General features: G+C 35.4%; 1 protein-coding gene across 1 annotated transcript in view; it reads right to left on the reverse strand.

Annotated features, from left to right (window-relative positions):
- The window catches only part of INPP4B (inositol polyphosphate-4-phosphatase type II B), a 948,429-nt gene that overhangs the window by 400,155 nt on the left and 531,276 nt on the right, over positions 1-16,998 (reverse strand). The window contains exons 6-7 of the mRNA XM_057502657.1: positions 14,367-14,577; positions 12,485-12,529 (exon numbers count right to left, since the gene is read on the reverse strand). Coding sequence (XP_057358640.1) covers positions 12,485-12,529; positions 14,367-14,457 — 136 coding nt within the window. The 5' untranslated portion in view covers positions 14,458-14,577. The remainder of the gene's footprint in view (positions 1-12,484; positions 12,530-14,366; positions 14,578-16,998) is intronic.

Raw genomic sequence — 16,998 nt, forward strand, 5'->3', positions numbered from 1 at the left:
CAACAGGACTTCTGTTCCTCACAAACATAGTCAGCCCATCAGTGGACCCAGCGGCGCATGTGAGTTAGTGGGGAAAGTCTGCTGGCTTCCCTGATTTACCTCAGAAACCTAAAGAGGAGGCCTGTGTGGCTGGTGGAGACACTTAGTTACAGGAGGGGAGGCGGGACAGTCAGGGCTGGAGTCACCAAAGGCAGAGAGCTAAGAGAAGCACGCTCGAAGGTACTGACCTCCAAACAAGAGCAGAAAACGCTGTCTCGCTGGTATTTGGGGGGGTTTGAGTAAGAATAATGGCAATAGGGGCTAGGAATGTTGACTTTAGGGGTTGATTATCTCCTGGGGAAATCTGAGGTTCATTTGTTTGGGCAGGAAGTAGCAAGCAATCTGGAAAGCAGTTGTTCAATCTGTATGATTTCACAAAGAATGTATCGACTCATTGTCTAGGTTTCACCAATAACTGAATGGGGCAAATTATAGATATGCTTTCCCAACCAAAATATTTTAGAAGAAATGCATGGTATATATTGCACATAAGGGCTTAAATTTTGGACAGTGGTGCTTAAATTAAGGTGATTTTTTAAAATTTCAGTAATTTTATTTTTTTCCTATATATGTATTGGCCTTAGTGGTTATACGTGGAATTAATAGTTTTTTTCTTATGAATTTGCTGCTCCTCTGATACCAAATATTTTACAAGTAGATTAAAACTATTAAATCAAAGCCATACAAAGATATATTAGGAAACAAGACAGGAAAGGAGGAATGGGAAGACTAGTCGGGACTAGAGGAACAATCAGTCTCTCATTTTACTGTTTCCATCTAGGGTATCCTTTGAGGGGAGGACACATTTTGAAAGCATGTTGGAGATATTTCCCCATCTTTCTTGAGTCTCTTGAGTCAATCATATGTGTGATTCTCTTGTAGACAAAAGAAAAATCTCAATATTCATGTTGAATATGGAGCTTTAAGGATGTCATTTCTTCCTTCATAAGATGACTGACTCACCGGAAATAAAACAAGGTTGCTACAAATAAGCTAAAACTAAAAATAAGCTGTGACCCAGGAAACATGAAACAAGAGGAGGATGTGTGAGCCTGTAGGTGAGAAGGCAAACGTGGGCTAGCTTGAGAGCAGAGAGGGTCTAATTATTCGAAGCAATTCCACAAGTTCAACATTATGTGGAAACAACACAAATCACACTATCTGAAAGTGGGAAAGAGCAGTTCCAAGAGAGTCAGACCTTACAGGAAACAAAAAACATACTTCTCAGGACATGTGGGATCTTCGAGGAGAACACTTCAAACCTAGAGCCCAGCAGTGCCTGCAAGGTGAGTGTAGATGCTTCAGGGCCCTAGCTGTACAGGAAGTTTCAGAGCAAAAGACAAGTAGTTTATGTTACCAAATTAAATTCAAAACCACCACCTTGTCAGCTCTTCAGGGCATGTGGTAGACTAAGTGAGATAAGAATGAGACACCTTCTGACTGAAAGTCTCCTTGGCAGTTCTTACTTGCTCTGTGTGGTGAACAGCCAAAGGCTCAGGGTCATAGATCCCAGTCCCGACTGGGTGATTCGTTATGGTGTCTCAGTACCCTAATGTGGAAATAGGGATGATAATCATAGTATTCTGGGTGCCTGTGAAGATCCAATTAAATATATATGCTTTTAATAAAACTTATTAAATTCCTAATAATATATTAGTAATGTACTTCTCACTTTCATATATATTAGCTCAAGCACTCTTGGAAATAGAAATTATTATCTGCAATTTACAGATAAGGAATCAAGAGTTTCAGAAACCTAAGGGATTAACCCAAGATAATTTAGAATAATACTATTTATCAGACACTTACAGACCAGCGACCTTCTTAGTGCTTTAAGTATACTATCTCATTTAATTCACTAATGACCCAGTAAAGACAAATTGTTTACAGAGTCCCACAGGTAGTTGGCAGCGGAATCAGGATTCAAAGGTCGCCAGGATGGCAGCCCCAGCCCATATCCTCAAACACTGCCTCTGTACTGCTTTCTCTCAGGGTCACATTTTGTAGGCTAAAATGTAACCTCAAATCTCTGGACTCCAGTCCATTTCTACTATTTCAGTTGTCTGTTATGCTTCTTTTTATATTTATGTGTATGTTCTTAAGAGCATCTCTTATGAAGATTGCATGCTTCCTGATGCTGTCATAATACAGGAATCTTGAAGTAACTTATGAAGAATTTGGGACATATAATTCTACTCAGGTGAGCAGTTGTCAGCTATATAGTCTAGCCACAGGACCCACTTGTTTAGTGCTGCCCATGACTGATACCTCCTGTGAGTTTTCTCTAGAAGAACCTCAAGGGCAGTAAAGCTCTATTCTTCTTAATATTTCGCTAACAACAAAATATCAATGGTTAAATAACAGTATTCATTGAGAAATTTTAAATGAATTGCTTTTTGCAAACAATTGTGTTAGCAATAATTACTAAACATTTCAAAATATATAAATTTATTTTATGAAGAAATGTGAAAGGAAAAAAGCAATGGCAGGCATGCATGCGTTCAGTTCATGGATATTTATTGAATGAATGTGCCTAACATGATTCTAGGAGACAGTTTTATAGCAGTGAACAAGAAAACAAGTTCCCTATTTTATGGAGCTTATAGTAAGTATAGTGGGACATAAAGTTTAAGTAAATAATTTAGTAAGGATTTTAAGTGGAGTGATTAAATTGAGAGTGTAGGGGTGGGGAGTGTGGATCAGGAAAAGCTTTTCTGTTGAGGTGACCTTTCACCTGAGACCTAAAATATACCAAGAAGCCAGCTGAAGGGAAACAACACATGCAAAGACCCAAATATCTGGCCCATTTGAGAAGCAAAAAGATCAGTGAGGTTGACGCAGACTGAGCTAGAAGATTGGCAGAGGCAAGGTAAGAACTGCCTGCTCCTCAAGATCTTTGTAGAATGTGCTAAGATGTTTTCCTTTTATTCTAAGTGAAATGGAAGCCATTGGAGGATTTTAACTAGGTTGGTGAAGAAATCACATTTATATTTTTAAAAGATTTTTCTGGCTCTTCTATCAGGAAGGGACTATGAGGAGCAGGAGCAGATGAAAGCAGACCGATAAGGATTCCCCTACTGGCCCAGGTCAAGACCTGACGGCGGCTTAAATGGTACTGGTTGCAATGAAGAGAGGCGGTCAAATTCAGAATATATTTTCAATGTAGACATTATAGGACCTGATGATGGACTGGATGTGAAGTTAGGGAAAAAGAAGAATTAAGAAAGAGTTGTAGTTTGAGAATTTCTGTTAAGTGGATGGTGATGCATTTTAAGGGGAATGGGCATCATGGAGGAATAAATATTTCGGAGTACAGGAATGGGAATCAAGAAATTAGGTTTTAACTGTCTTGAGTTTAAAATACCTCCTAGACATGCAAGTGGAGATACCTACAAGCCAGCTGAAAATGGAAATAGAGAGCTCCATGGAAAAGTGAAAACAAGAGTTACAAATTTTGGAAGCAAAAGTCCATAAATGTTATTTAAAGCCATAGATTTTTAAACTGCTCAGAGAAAGAGATTGTTTAAGTTCTTTGAGTATTGAGATAAAACTGACATTCTGAATTTCACAAGATTTGACCAGGGAATCCCTTTCCTGCTCAAACTGACTCAGGCCGTCTTACCACTGTAGATAACAGCCAATAGCAATTTCTCTGTCAGTGGTAAAGTAGAGATAATTTTGGAGTTAAGGGCAAAGCACTTGAAAAGCTTTGTGCGTTCTTGTGGGAGATCCATGACTACAGGCAAGTCACTTAACCATTCTGAGAATCAGTTCCCTCGGCTGTTAGACGGGGACAGCCCCACTCTGCCAACTGTAAAAGGTCAAAGCCCAAGTAAGATGTATTTGGAAAAAAGATTGTTTCATGCAATGGTAATGTGAAGGGACTTTTCTTTAATCTCGTGTTCCACTCCACTAGGTTTCTCCTTTCCCCAAGGACATTGTTCCCAGGTGGCCTAGGATACACTTGGATGCCATCTGCTCCGTAAGAAGGCTGACTGACAAATTTCAGCCACACAGACAGCAGCATCAGGGGACCTTTCTCCCTCATAACCTGAGTGGATTTCGACTTTACACAAAGCACAACCACCTAATGGGCAAAGCCCCCAGGTAACCTTGATTCCTCAATTACCCATAAGCAGCAACAGATGCCACAATGACAGACCTCTCCCGGTGACCAGCCGCTTTCAGTAATTAGACAATGGAGGGAAGAACGCAATTAGGTAAATCACATAGGAAGAGAAAGAAACTGGCTGCATGTTGATCATGGATGAAAGTAACAACTAGAGAAGGTAGAAAGTGTACATTAAAAAAATAAAAACCCTCTAATGTAATAAATAATTTGCTCAACTTAGGTAGAACAAGCAATTTAGGCCTGTGAAGTTAAACCTGTCAAAGATTTCCTTTAATTAAAAGCTCCTGTGGTATATTAATCAGAATGAAATGTGACAAGAAGAATAGAGATAACTTATCACAACAAAATTCAGTTAAATGATGCCCTTGTGGCAAAAAGGAAGTGGGAAGAAGAGAAGTTTGTTCTCTTATATGCTTCTCGCTTATTAACTGAAGTCACATCCCTCAACCCCCTGAAGAGTGCCAGCAAGGATTTAGACCAGCAGGAACAGACTACATTTCAACTGTTGTACACATTGTATCTCGAGTCACCAAAACCACTACCCACACGGCAAGCCTGTTTTGAACTCTCATGGGTAAATTTTCTCTTCTTTCAATTAAATCTCTAATTATTTCATCATACAGAAACATTATTCAGGTCTTAGATAATCTTTTATTGTCTTCCCTTTCCCTTACCCTTACCACTAATAATCAACCACAAAGAACATGGCCTTCAGAGTTAAAATCTATATTCCTCCACTTCCTAGCCTTATGCCCTTGGGCAAGCGACTGAATTCATCTGTAAAACATGAATAGTGGAAAGCACCTATCTGGTCTGTTGTAGGAGCAGAAATAAAACACTTTTAAAACAGGGTACATCCTTATATCTGGCACCTAGAAGGAATTCAGTAAGTGATAGTAATTATTATGCACAAAATGCAGTCAAGAACCCCTGCTCAAGAAGTACCCTTTGTGTGTGATAAAGTGATTCACCCAAGGTTATATTCAAAACAATAAAGGTCAACCAATTATTAAGTATGTCAGATAACAGTTTAAGTGCTTTATATATATTAACTCATTTAATCCTAACAAGAACTTTGTAAGATAGATACTAATACCCTTCCCATTTTACAGATAAGAAAACAGATTCAGAGACATTGTATAATTTTTCTAAGGCCAAGTGGCTAGGTATTAACAAAGACAGGATGCAAATGCTAGCAACTGGCTTTGCATTCCCATGTCTTAGCTGGTGAGCTATACTGCTTCCCCACTTCCATTCTCCCACTGGAACTTTAAAAAGTCAGAGCTTTATAATCATTTATGGAACACACACCATCAGGAGAGTTTAAGTGTGAACACCAGAAAGAACTGGTAAATTTAGCCTTCTAGATTTTTTCTTTTAGAGAAACATAAAACAATGCCTGATTTACAGCAATTCATAAAGTATGAGTGGACCTGACATGCAGATTAATGAAGGCGCTAGTAAGCTATAAATGCTGTGTCTGTGAAGAAATGAGACTGTTTTTGTGCAGCTTGCCCATTTGGGCACATTTTTACATACATCTTCAAATCCTGAATACAGAAAAGTGATCACAGGATTTACATGACTTTTTTTCTAACTGGGCTATTAGAAATAGAGTGGCTCCACATACAAAATCCACAATCAGTACACATAATCTCTGATCCAACAGAAGAACAAAGTATTTAGTTAGAATCAGCACTCTTAAGGATAAAACCTTAACAACCAAAGAGGATAGTCTCCCCTTGAGAGTCACTCTGATATTTGAGGTTACCAACTTAAGGGCATCTTGTCACTGTACCATAATATAAGGTTGCTATCACACTGAATTTTAACCATGAAATTCTAGAATGATATACATCATTTACCTAGTACAGGTGTATAGTGGATGGCATATCCATATGACTTTTCTTTTAATCTGCCTTTTCCACAGAGAAAACAGTTTCTACAAGTTGTGCACTTCAATGTGTCTATTTAGCCACATTATGTTTGTTAGAACTGACTTGGCTTGCAGAGAGAATGTGAAGTTAATTTCCTATAATGCATTTGAAGTCACTGATTTTTCCATACCAAAGGATCAGTAAGTGGATGAATCAAAAATCCTATCTGAGAAAACAGTTTCCATTTTCTCTTTTAGGAAGACAAGATGACTGGTCTTTCTATATGCAGTTTGGTGCAATGATAAATAACTACCGAATGCATGCTTCGTGTGTGTGTGCTTTCTGCATTTGGAGTCTTTTTCTTGTTCTAAGCACCCGATGTCTGCTTATGCTGCTCTCCTAGTGCAGCCTGCAATTCCTCCTTTCTTCTTTCTATCCTCATCCTGTTTTCTCCCTTCAAAAATTGGATTTAGTTAGTCTTCCTTGGGGAGCCTTTCTTGACTATTATTTCCTATACTAGTTGGAGCCTTTCCATATCTGTATTCCTAGAGGCCCCTGAGAAATAGCTTAGTTTTGAAGGGTCTTTTAATGAATGACTGCAGGAGTCTAATTATAATTTGACCTCTCTCATTATACTTTGAGCTAATCAAAGATAAAGACTGTGACTGTGACATTTACATGGGCACATTGCAGAGATTTGGGGAGATATAGGAACACATAACAAAGGAAATAAAAATTCTACCAATGTGTGATAACCATTAAAGACACTCATATATATTCTTCCAGCCTTATTGTTCTGTACATTCAGACACAGAGAGTTAAAAAGGGTCACACTGTACATATAGCTTTTTGTCTTGCTTTGGAAACTTTTGTATTTCCTTGGTGGATGAGTTATCCTTTTGGCAGGTGATTGTTAGTAACTTCATAATATTCCATCTTAAGACTATATGTTTTACTATAAAAATAAGACAACACATATTATTTGAATTGTAGTTGGGGATGGAATATAGTGGCCTATGCTTTCCTTCATTCTGAATTTGAAATATTTGGAGAAAAGTCAAGAAATGAGATGGCAAAACAGTTATAAAAAGGGTTAACTATGTCTGAAAATGTAGGATGATATGTGACATCGCAGATAACTGATGTATATCTACATTATTATTGATTTTTGTCTGTGATAATTTTCCTATATTATTATGAAATTTTGAGCAGTTAATATAGATCTATCAGTTTTAGAGAAAACTGGAAAATAAAGTAAGGCTCTGTTAAGTAATTTGAATCTGAGATTAATCCTACTTTATGTACTTACAAGACCTACAGGAAGGAGTTAACACATTTTCAGTTCAAAATAAAGTCTCTGGAAAAAAATCATCCTGTAAGTTTATAAATAGATATGTGATAGGACAGCTTCAGAAAAGGCAAGGGATCTAACAGTCAGTTGGGTTTGAATCCCTTCTCCCTATCCCTACTCACTAGAGGATCAGTAGTACCCAATACCCAGGAAGATCATACAGCCAGGGGTCGTCGGAGAGGGTGAGAGGCAGGGAAGACTAGGAGATCTCATTGGGTCAGAATCTCTTCTATCCTACAGTTATCCTACTTTGACCTTGGCATTCCTGTAGTCCAGCAAATGGTCCTTCACTGTTCTGCCATTTCCCCTGTGGCTCTTTTTACTTCAAGACCAGGTCAACTCATAACTTACTTTCATGCCTGATCAAACCACCAACCTAATTTACTATCCGTGAACACCAAGTATTCCCATTCTTATGACCCTATTACCTGCTGCATAAATATCTACCAGAGCCTGCCCCCCTCTGCTTCCCTTTCAATGTACCCTGTATCTAGTCATTTGGCTTCCATTAGGTATCAGCCTCAAGGTATAAATTATTTCAAGAATATTTCACAATGCCAAGTAAAGAGCACAAAGATCATAGGCACACACACATGCTATTCTCTCCTTTGTATTAAACATGTATCATTGCCTATTGTTTTGGATTTACAATACATGTGTCCATATAAAAATATGAAAACATATTCTTACAAGTATTCTACTGACTCTGAAAATTGCAAATGGAGGTACATAATAATAAACATTACAAGCATAATTGGGAGGATAAACTTAAATAGTTCATAGAAATTTATTTTATATCTTTGTCAAGAGTGGTCTTCTCTATATATTTTCTGCAGTTGTTTCAGGAAAGACATATACCCAGATTTTAAGAAATGATCCTTCTTCTTAAATGCCAGCATCGTTGAAATGAAAATAATTTTACTGAACTATCAACAAAATCTCTGTTCTCTGGGGTTTTTGATTATTTATCTTTGTGAAGATAAAAAGATATCAGTATATGCAAAAGAAACAGTGAAAGAAATGTGGAAGCAGAGTTGCAGGTGCATTATTTAAATGAGGCCAACCTCTAGAAATATAGTTGATAATGGTCATAAGATATTCATTTTTCAATACATGCTTAAAACATTTTTAGCCAAATAGTGTGCTCAATGGACTAAGCATCTCCTACCTCATTTACTTGAATAAAGATGTAACAGAGGAACTTCAGAAAGATAATGATTTTAGAGTGACATACAGAAAAGGCAGAAAAAAAATCCTCAATGGAAAATAACTTATACAAAGAAAGATGACACCAGCAAAATTAGCATAGCTGTTTTCCCAATTTAAGAAGCAAAGCCACTGAAATTCTCAATTTACTTGAATACATGGGTAAAGAATTGAGAATCAAATATCAAAAATTCCATTGGAAAATTAGGTGGGGGAAAAAAAACCCTACTACCTTATTTTATTTTTATCCTCTACTTTTTTATTAAGATGCTTTGCTTTTTTTCTGATCAAGTAAATATGCACATTCTTAAACAATGATAAAAGTATTTAAGAAGCTATTATCTCTTAATTATGAAATAAAATTAACTATATGATTGGTGAAGTGTTAAAGAATTTGTATTATTTTCAAAGAAAAAAACTGAAAGAAAATATGACATATATTACAGTAAAATCTACATGGGTTTAACTGTAATGATCTAGAAAGAATAGTTTATAACAAAAAATTATTCACAAAACAGTACAGGTGAAGATCTTACAGTGCTAAGGAGCATAACAAATAGTTTGGGGATTGTGTCTTCCAGGATCAACAAGACAATTTCCTCGAGACTCTAAATAGCCTTTTGTTTACTCATCAGGCATTTCCTGCCCTATGATAAAATTGTTAAGAATTCTAATGTATTTTTTGAATAAACAGGAAAAAAGTGAAGTGTTTGAAATGTGAAGAATATATATTATGAATAGATTCTCAGAGCTGTTCATTTCTTAGATCTATGATTCAAAGCCAGGAATATAAGTGACAAGAGCATTGCTACTGTTTCAAAACAAATAGGATAGCTAGGACTTTGAACCAGACGGATGAATAACTGAAAGAGAAGATAGAGGCCCAAGCATGTTGTCTCTTGAAAATTGGCCACACCTCCATGTCTGACTAACCGCCTCTACTCCAATTTTCTGCTTCCTTCAGATTTCCCCTTTCTCCAGGATGCAAATAAGGCTTTATATGTGTTTCAAAATATGCTGACTCACTAACAAATCGGCATTTTTTCAGAAGTCTGCTAAAAAGAGGGAAAAATGAAGAAGTTCTTTTAAAAATGAAAGATGAATAGATGAAGGCTCAAGTAGCAAGAGTTACAATCAGTAAATCTAGAGTTACCTAGGCCTATATCTGACAGCATCTGGGAACTGTCTAGGAAAAAAGTATATACTTTTTTAAATTTAAATTTTATTTACTTTCTGTATTTTATTTTATTTCATATATTATATACATACATAAATTTATTGGTGTTACCACAGAAGTTTCCTGTGTTTTAACATTGAGTCTATTTCTAAATAACTGGGAAAATACAAAATCTGGTCCTTAACTTACAGCACATTCTAGCTATATTTTTAACAAAAATCAAGTTTTTTTAAAAAGGAACTATATCAAAATCCAGAACACTGATAACACTAAATGATAGTAAGGATGTGAAGTAATAGGAACTCTCATACACTGCTGGCAGGAATACAGAATGGCACAGCCACTTTAGAAGATAGTTTGGCAATTTCTCACAAAACTAAACATACTATTACCATAAGATCCAGAAATTATGCTCCTTGTACTCACCCAATAGTGTTGAAAAGTTATGTCTACACAAAAACTTGCACACAGATGTTTATAGCAGTTTTATTCATAATTGCCAAAAGTTGGAAGCAATAAAATGTCCTTTGGTAGATGAATGGACAAATAAACTGGGACATATCCAGACAATGGAATATTATCCAGCATTAAAAAGAAATGAGCTGTCAAGCCATGGAAAGATATAGGAGAAACTTAAATGCTTATTACTAAATAAAAGAAGCCACTCTGAAAGGGCCACATACTGTGTGATTCCAACTATCTGACATTCTGGAGAAAGTAAAACTATTGAGACAGTAAGAAGATCAGTGGTTTCCAGAGCTGGTGCGGCGGGGGGAGATGAATTGATAGAGCACAGAGGATTTTAGGGCAGTGAAAACACTCCCTATGTGTGATACTATAATGATGGAAAAAGTCATTAAACATTATTCAAACCCATAGAATGTACGCCACCAGGAATAAACTGTAATGTAAACTATGGATTTAGGATGATGATGACGTATCAGTGGAAGTTCATCAACTATAACAAGTGTACCACTGGCAGGTAATGTTGAAAATGGAGGAGGTTCTGTGTTTTTCAAGGGAAAATCTCTGTACCTTCTGTTCAATTTTTCTGTGAACCTAAAACTGCTCTAAAAATAGTCAACTATAAAAGGAAAACAATTAAATAAAAAATAATATATATGTAATGTAACTATCTCAGTAAGTTATGCTTCAAAACATAATATTTTTGAGCAGACTGTACGTTTGAAACCTATTTAATTAGATTATGACAATGTATATTTCTAAAATAAATGGGACTTGGAAACATCAAAAAGTACTATAGGTATACCTCATTTTATTGTGCTTCACTTTATTGGGCTTCACAGATACTGCATTTTTTACAAATTTTGAAAAAAATTATAAAAGGTTGGTAGCAACCCTGCATCAAGTAAATCTATTGGTACCATTTTTACAACAGGATTTGCTCATTTTGGTAATGAGTGTTACATTTTGTGTTTCTGTTTCTCTGTGTTACATTTTGGTAATTCTTACAACATTTCAAGCTTATTCATTATTGTTATATTTGTTATGTTGGTCTGTAAAGAATTGATCTTTAACATTACTCTTGTAATTGTTGGTGGTACCACAAATGACACCCATATAAATAGCAAACTTAATTGATAAATGCTGTACATGTTCTGATTGCTCCACTTATGGGTTGTTCCCTTCAAACCAAATAATTCATTTGACTTGTTTTATTGCAATATTCACTTTATTGCAGTAGTCTGGAACTGAACCTGAGATATCTCTAAGGTATGACTGTATAGATAGTGAATATTTATATTTCAGTTTGCCCATAACTTTATAATAATATATGTTAAAATTTAAGGATTTAGATACTAAAATGTATACAGTCTCTGTATATGAAGTTGAACATGTGCATGTATGATTCTATAAACTTTATCACAAATAAAAAGTAAAGATATTGGTAAACTTTCAACATATTTCAGAACCATGAAAGAGGAAAAAAAAACAACCTCTCTAAATATTTCCTATGAACCATATTTTTACCCTCTTTAAATACCATTTTGTAGTTAACTCGCTAATGGCATTTTGCAGTCATCCCAGATGCAAGCATAAAGCAATTTCCACTCACCAGATAAGTAGCAGAACAGAGTCAGAGTGCATATTTTAAATTCATCTTTGGATGAAGTTACAAATTTCTACCTGTGATAGATCTTTAAAATTGCTTAAGCAAGTTTTGTTTCACTTTTTGTATTTTAATTAGAAGTTGCTTAGAAGTAAAGTTAAATTCTCAAATGCCAAGCCTCCACAAAATAAAGATGGAAGAGTAAGGAGATATTTTTGAATGAGGCTGAAAGAACCTTGCAAATGCCATGAAAGAAGACAAAGGAAAAACTCTGCATGCACCAAGTATTCAGCCGAAGGTATAGACAATTAGACACATGGATTTCAACAAAATTGCATAGCACCAAAATCCAGTCACCGTGTTAGAATGAGTGGTGGGCACCAGGTTGAGAGGTGTGATTCTATTACCACCAAACCATATATCCTTGGATAGTGAACTGACCTGCCCCAGAGTTCAGATTCTTATAAATCGGGGAAAATAACACTTACTTTATAGACTGAATTTTGTTATTGAACAGTGTTCACAAAAGTTTGTAAAATATAGAATGATATAAGTAATATGCCTAAGGTTGCAAAGTAGATACACAAATCACTGTTATACTTATTGATACAAATAAAATGGAATTCCTTACCAAGGATGAATTCCAACTGTGGTTCATTTGGAGTCTTCTGAATACCTATAAATAATAGGTATGGATTCAGATTAGAGATATTCAACTCATTATCAAAAATATGTTAGTGTGCATCACTATGTTTCAACCTGCCCAGAATGTATAAATACATTAGCTGATGGAACGAATAAACTCAGTTAATCATTCACACTCATAGGCAGTTGTTTCTCAGAGTTCTCAGAGCAGAACTAGATATGACAAAGATTTTATTGATCTATTTGGCTCCATGGCCATAAAGAAACTCAGAAATACTGTTTTTGTAAGCTGTGACAAATACTAAACATATTTTTCAAGTGTTTGTGTTTCTTTGAGATATAATGCAGACAGAGGTAGAAGCTTCAGACAGGATGCCCTCACTAAAGTATGCTGTTATTTAGATTCTTCGTTCAGACCAATTCAACTTGCTGTAAATAGGAAGTTGTTAATAAAGGGTATATCTTTGGTTTGGTTATAGAGGACATTAGAGTGGTGGTTATTCTACCAACTTATTGATAGCTCAAATCAACCTTCAGGTAAGTGTTTCTATTCCTTTTTTGGTAATTTTCAAAAAATCAGTTAACATGATAAATGATTTAGATGAAGTGTGAAGAAAGTGAGCCTGAAAAAGAAGGTAAGGCTAGAAAGTAGGAGGATCAGCCTGTGGTGAGTGATGATGTGGAGGTGACGCCCGAAGACCCTGAACAGCACAGGGGCCTCCTGAACAAAGGTGGGTGAGGACTGGGATGGTGTTTGCGACGATTCATGGGTGGCCAAAGAAGCAAAATCAAAGTTTATAGAAAAGTAAACTACTTGGCAATAAATGTAAGAGTACTCTAAAAGCCCTCTCCTTGTTAATTTTTATTGGTGCATTTATCAGATATAATTTAAATTTACCGTATTTGGTCACTAATGTTAGAATCACTTCTCTGTATAAAAATCATCTGTTTTTCTATTCACAGACTTCACATTTATTTGCATGGCAACCATTTATTATTTTCTCCTACTGACATTTCAAAATACTGTAGGTAACCATTTTATACTTTCCAAGAGGTTAGAATGACAGTCATTAAGTAGGTCTTCGTTAATTTCAAATAGTGTGGATTTTTAAAAATGTTATTAACTCTATTGTAAGCTTTGACAACCAAATTTCTCAAATCACCCATCCAACTAATGCAGCTTTCTAAAGGTTATTTTTATAATGCAAATTAAATGAGAGGTTAGGAATATGCTTGCCAGTGTTAAATAACTGGACAACTGGACTCTTCAAAAAATAAAAGACACAATTCATGCTAAACAATAAACACCCAAACTCTCAAATTTTAACCATGAGAGAAAACATACAATTCTTCCAATGATTTTAATTATTTGAATAGCACAAAAACCAATCTTAATGTTGAAATGCGGATCTCGGCCAAATCCCCAGGCTGTTGTGCTGGTGAGACTAGGTGCTATCAGCATGGCAGCGGCAGCCCAGTTGTCCAGTGTGACTGCTGTGCCCTGATGCTTTGAATTCAAATGTCTTTGGTTTGAAAGAGAAAATATTTCATGTTCCAAAAAATAACTCCTCATGAGATTATATAAATGCTAAATAGAAAGTGTACTTAGTATTTTTTAGTGTCTAAATACACATTCAAGACCTTTGATTCTACTATTTGATATTTAACCATTTCACGGACTATCATCTATATCACTCAAGATAAAAGATGAGAGACATATCACAGACTCACAACACCAAAATAAATAGTGCAAATGAAAAATATTAGTCAATTTGTTAGGACCCAAGTTTCTGTGACTACATGTGAATGTTTTTAGTTGACCTAATTTGCATTTTCAGAGTTACAAAGAGGAGCACACACATACTTACTTGTGAACTGAGAGTCCCCAGTATCACTTGCCTGGGGTGTGGGAAGAAAGTGCTGGCCTTCTTCTGATGCTCCTTCCTCTTTGATTTCCATAATCAACCTTCACAGCTGTTTAATCTTCCAAGATTTTGTACCCCAATTTCAGCGACAGTTATTCCTGGTTTAATATAGATGTATCTTCACACTATAGACCTGATATCTGACTCTGAAATTCTGCATTTAGGAAACAGCAACAGCAAAGATCATGGTTACTTCAGAGTTCAGTATAAAACTAAGAATTAAAGGTAAGTAGAGACTACATCTACCTTCATATGGACTTCCTTCCTTGTATTTTCAGGACAAATCCACCTGGTTAACATACCATTGATTCTGGATTAAATGGATATTCTCTATGCAATTATTTTATGACTATGTGAGGGACTTCTAAATTCTGAAAGATATATTCTTTCTCTTCTAGTTCATCTGTAAAATAGCAGATAGTCATAAAGGATACTAACTTAATATGCATCTAATTTAGCAATAAGAGCAAATAGCAACTTGTGAAAGCATTATCATGTTTTGTCAGGGTGAATATTACTGTTATTCCTTCCATTACAACTGCCCTTTATGTACATCTTTTAATCCACCCTTGTTAGAATAGTATTCATGAATACATAAAGATAATCTGGCATGGCAATCTTCTCCCAAGATGAGCCAAAAGGTTGTACAGGTGAGTTTCCAACCTCATCTTTATCCATAGAGTCTCTTGTTATCCTGCCTGTTAAAGGTTTAATTATTTAATGATCAGGGTATATGTTGAAAAGATGAGTAAAAATTCTAAAAAGCTAAAGCTCAAAGGAAAATGAAAGTAACAAAAAACAGTAAAAGTTCGCTTGAGGGAAAAAAATCCTCTCCAGGAATTTAATACCCTGCTACACAGACAGTCACATATAGCTCTAAATTCATTTTGGCATTTAGCATGATATACATGACCAAAAATGAATGAGAAAAAAAAATCAATGTTGTTTTAAATCAAGTTACCACCTGAATTAAAATGTATACAAAAATCTTTAAATACCTACCCAATGCTGTTTAATGAAATAGCAGCTATCAAGTTTGGTTTGGAATACTAACTTGGTCTTCAACTTCACAAATTTTCAGCCTCAGTCTTTGTCATCTTAACAAAGCAGCTTCATTTATAATTCAGCTCTAGTTTTTAATAATCAACTGGCAAAAATTAAATCCAGGAAGCATCTTGAATCTTTAGAAAATATTACAATTATAAAGTTGCAAATAAATACACATTGACTTCTAAGGATACTACCAGGAAAACTTTCTGGGATAATGGACCATTGCACAATCAATTAGACCAAATCCATCAATTTGGAAATTATATTTTGAATTGAGATAATGCTTTCTAATTTCTTTTGACTGTTTAACCTTGGAAGTCTTTTCTAATAAAGACACATACATATTCATTGGAGCACATTCTCTCCAGAGCCTATGAGAAATGCATGAGCATTACTAGGGTAGTATCTGTGGAAGACTATGCATGTGAGACTTGGATACAAGGACTTTGTTAACTGCATTATACTTTTTGACCAAAGATTCAACCCCTTATATTGATCAGTCAGTTGAAACAGTGAAAAAGGAGGCCTAAATAGGTCAATATGGGTGAATCCTAGGAAAATAATAATTCAGGACACTAATAATGAATAATAAAATAAATGTCAACTCTGTGTGTGGATGTATGTGCACTTGTGCAACTTGGAGGTGAATGGAAAAGACCAAAGTAGGATGCCTACCAAAACTCATGGACATGGTCCCATTTTAAGCATATCACCCATTTAAAGTTGACAAATAAATCCACTTGTAGAAAAAAATGAGCCAAATATACAAACAAAAAAAAAGATTACATAATTCTATTCATTTTCATGCTACCTTTGTTGCACTTGAGGACAATTCAGATTTGATACTTTTTACCAAGGTACATACCTCAGAAGGAATCAGTTGCATTACCAGCAAAGCTCTAGAAAACCTTACATTTGTAGCTGGTAAATACAGCATTTACCTATGATTATGGCTAGGTACACTAGTTCCTTTTCTGTGTCTATTTGGAATTTTTTTGGTTTGGAGATCATGCACAAAATAACATACCACAAGATATTTACATACCACAAACATGCTTAAGACAGACAGCTAGAGAGATCAAACTTAATTCTTAGAACAGAAAAAACCTTAAGCAGGAAAGTTTACTGGGTATCAAAGTAAAGAAAGTACTAGAAGGTACAAACTTGATGAGGAAACCAACTTGTTTGGAGGTTATTTTAATATTCTAGAAAAATAAAATAAAACAATGAAGAAGATCCAAGTCAAAATAGAAGCTGGTGACTAGAGAAGAGACTCTGTATTCCATAGAAAATTATCAAATGGAATTACCTAGTTTTGGTGATGGAATTAGATGTTATATTAGAGTTGAGATGATGAAAAATAGGAATTTCAGCTGCAACCCAGTAAATTAAGGACCACTAAACTATCTGAAAAATAAAAAAGGAGGAATTTTAGTCAAGGATAATGAGTTTAGTTTTAACCATGTTGTTTCTGAGATAGATGCCTTAAGATACACTCAGAAAGCAGTTGGAGCATAGGAGGAGT

Source organism: Manis pentadactyla, chromosome 5, assembly GCF_030020395.1.
Source record: "Manis pentadactyla isolate mManPen7 chromosome 5, mManPen7.hap1, whole genome shotgun sequence".
NCBI lineage: Eukaryota > Metazoa > Chordata > Mammalia > Pholidota > Manidae > Manis > Manis pentadactyla.